General features: G+C 45.0%; 1 protein-coding gene across 1 annotated transcript in view; it reads right to left on the reverse strand.

The window, feature by feature from the left end:
• MAP1LC3B (microtubule-associated protein 1 light chain 3 beta) overlaps positions 1–1,893 on the reverse strand; it is a 12,006-nt gene that overhangs the window by 4,507 nt on the left and 5,606 nt on the right. Inside the window, exon 2 of the mRNA XM_011928028.1 lies at positions 1,132–1,187. Coding sequence (XP_011783418.1) covers positions 1,132–1,187 — 56 coding nt within the window. The remainder of the gene's footprint in view (positions 1–1,131; positions 1,188–1,893) is intronic.

The following is a 1,893-nucleotide window of genomic DNA, read 5'->3' on the forward strand; positions in this document are numbered from 1 at the left end:
ATCATGAGGTCAAGAGATCAAGACCATCCTGGCCAACATGGTGAAACGCCATCTCTACTAAAAATACAAAAATTAGCTGGGCGTGGCGGCACGTGCCTGTACTCCCAGCTACTCAGGAGGCTGAGGCAGGAGAATGGCGTGAACCCAGGAAGCGGAGCTTGCAGTGAGCCAAGATTGCACCACTACACTCCAGTCTGGGCGACAGAGCAACACTCCGTCTCACAAATAAATAAATACATAATTCATCAGCTCCTCACCATACTTCCTTTCCATGGAGCAAAATATTTTGTTTTTTAATTCTAAACTGCTATAATATCCGACCACAGATGAGCCTCTGAGTCTCATTAGCGTCTGTGTTTACTGAGCGCTGCAGACATCTTCTCTATATACCGTGATTCTTCTACCCTATCATAACAAAGAGAAGTTGAGTGGCAGGAATGGGAAATCTTTACATGCTTCTTTGGGAAAGAAAAATGCTTATTTGTACATTGTTCCATTGTGTGAGACCTACATAGGGTTCTGTGTAAGGCTGAGTCAAGCTGTCATCACCTTCCCTGGTAAGTTTGAAAGCTTTATCTAGCAGGCCTGTTCAGAAGTGTGATATCCACAAGGAAATATCAGTGTGTAGGCTCCACCTGCCTGAGTTTAAGTGGTAGCAGAAATTAGAGGCAGTACAGAAATCTTGGATCCTGAGGTCAGCCACTGGCTCATGCCTATAATCCCAACACTTTGAAAGATCAAGGTGGAGGATCATTTGAGCCCAGGAGTTTGAGATCAGCCTGGGTAACACAGCAAGACCCTGTCTCTACAAAAAAACTTAAAAAAATTAGCCAGGTATGGTGGCGTTCGCCTCTAGTCCCAGATACTCAGGAGGCTGAGGAGGGAGGACTGCTTGAGCACAAGGTGGCTGAGAATGCAGTGAGCTATGATTGCAACACTGCACTCCAGCCTGGGAAACAGAGTGAGACCCTGTCTCTTAAAAAAAAGGATACCTCCTTCTAGGCTGTGAAACTGACACCCAGGGTTTGGCTGTCTGGTGATTCCTATAAAAACCCTGTCAAGTGGATGCACTTATGCAGTGCTCTCCCCTGTGTACATTTGTGACTGAAACCGAGGCCTGAGACTACCTACCGGAATTTTGGTTGGATGCTGCTCTCGAATAAGTCGAACATCTTCTACTCTTTGTTCTGCAATGAAATGAAGAGACAGAAGCATTATTAAGGGCTAGTTTCTTTCCAGCTCTGCTGCTGGTCCTACATCCAAGTTCAGCTGTTAGCTGTGGCACAGCAGAACAGTGAAGTCATCTTTCCTAGAACTTAAAGAAATAAAACATGAACACTTCAAATCTGATAAAGGTTTGTATCTACGGCCAAAGGCAATATAACATACATGGCTCTACATCAGGTGATAGGACACAGACCAGGAATATGGGACAACTAATTTCAAGGAACTGGGAGCCCAAGTTTGTGGACAGATATACAAGGCAGATCCACTGCATGAGTCCCAGTCCTTCCTCTAAAGACCACTACTACCTATAATATTAACTTCAATTTTTGTTAATTTTCCATAGTTGAAAATGGAATCCATTATATGCCTTATAAACCAGGAAATACAATTTTCTCTTATCACTTCCAGCTTTTTAATGATACAGTGCCTAAGAGAAAACTGCTCAAGAGAATGGAGTATGAGCCTGGGCACAGTGGCTCACGCCTGTAATTCCAGCACTTTGGGAGGCCCAGGTGGGCAGATCACTTGAGGTCAGGAGTTCGAGACCAGTCTGGCCTCGAAACCCCGTCCCATCTCTACTAAAAATACAAAAATTAGCCGGGCGTGATGGCACATGCCTGTAATCCCAGCTACTCGGGAGGCTGAGGCAGGAGAATCACTTGAACC

Source organism: Colobus angolensis, unplaced genomic scaffold (assembly GCF_000951035.1).
Source record: "Colobus angolensis palliatus isolate OR3802 unplaced genomic scaffold, Cang.pa_1.0 Scaffold76, whole genome shotgun sequence".
Lineage (NCBI taxonomy): Eukaryota > Metazoa > Chordata > Mammalia > Primates > Cercopithecidae > Colobus > Colobus angolensis.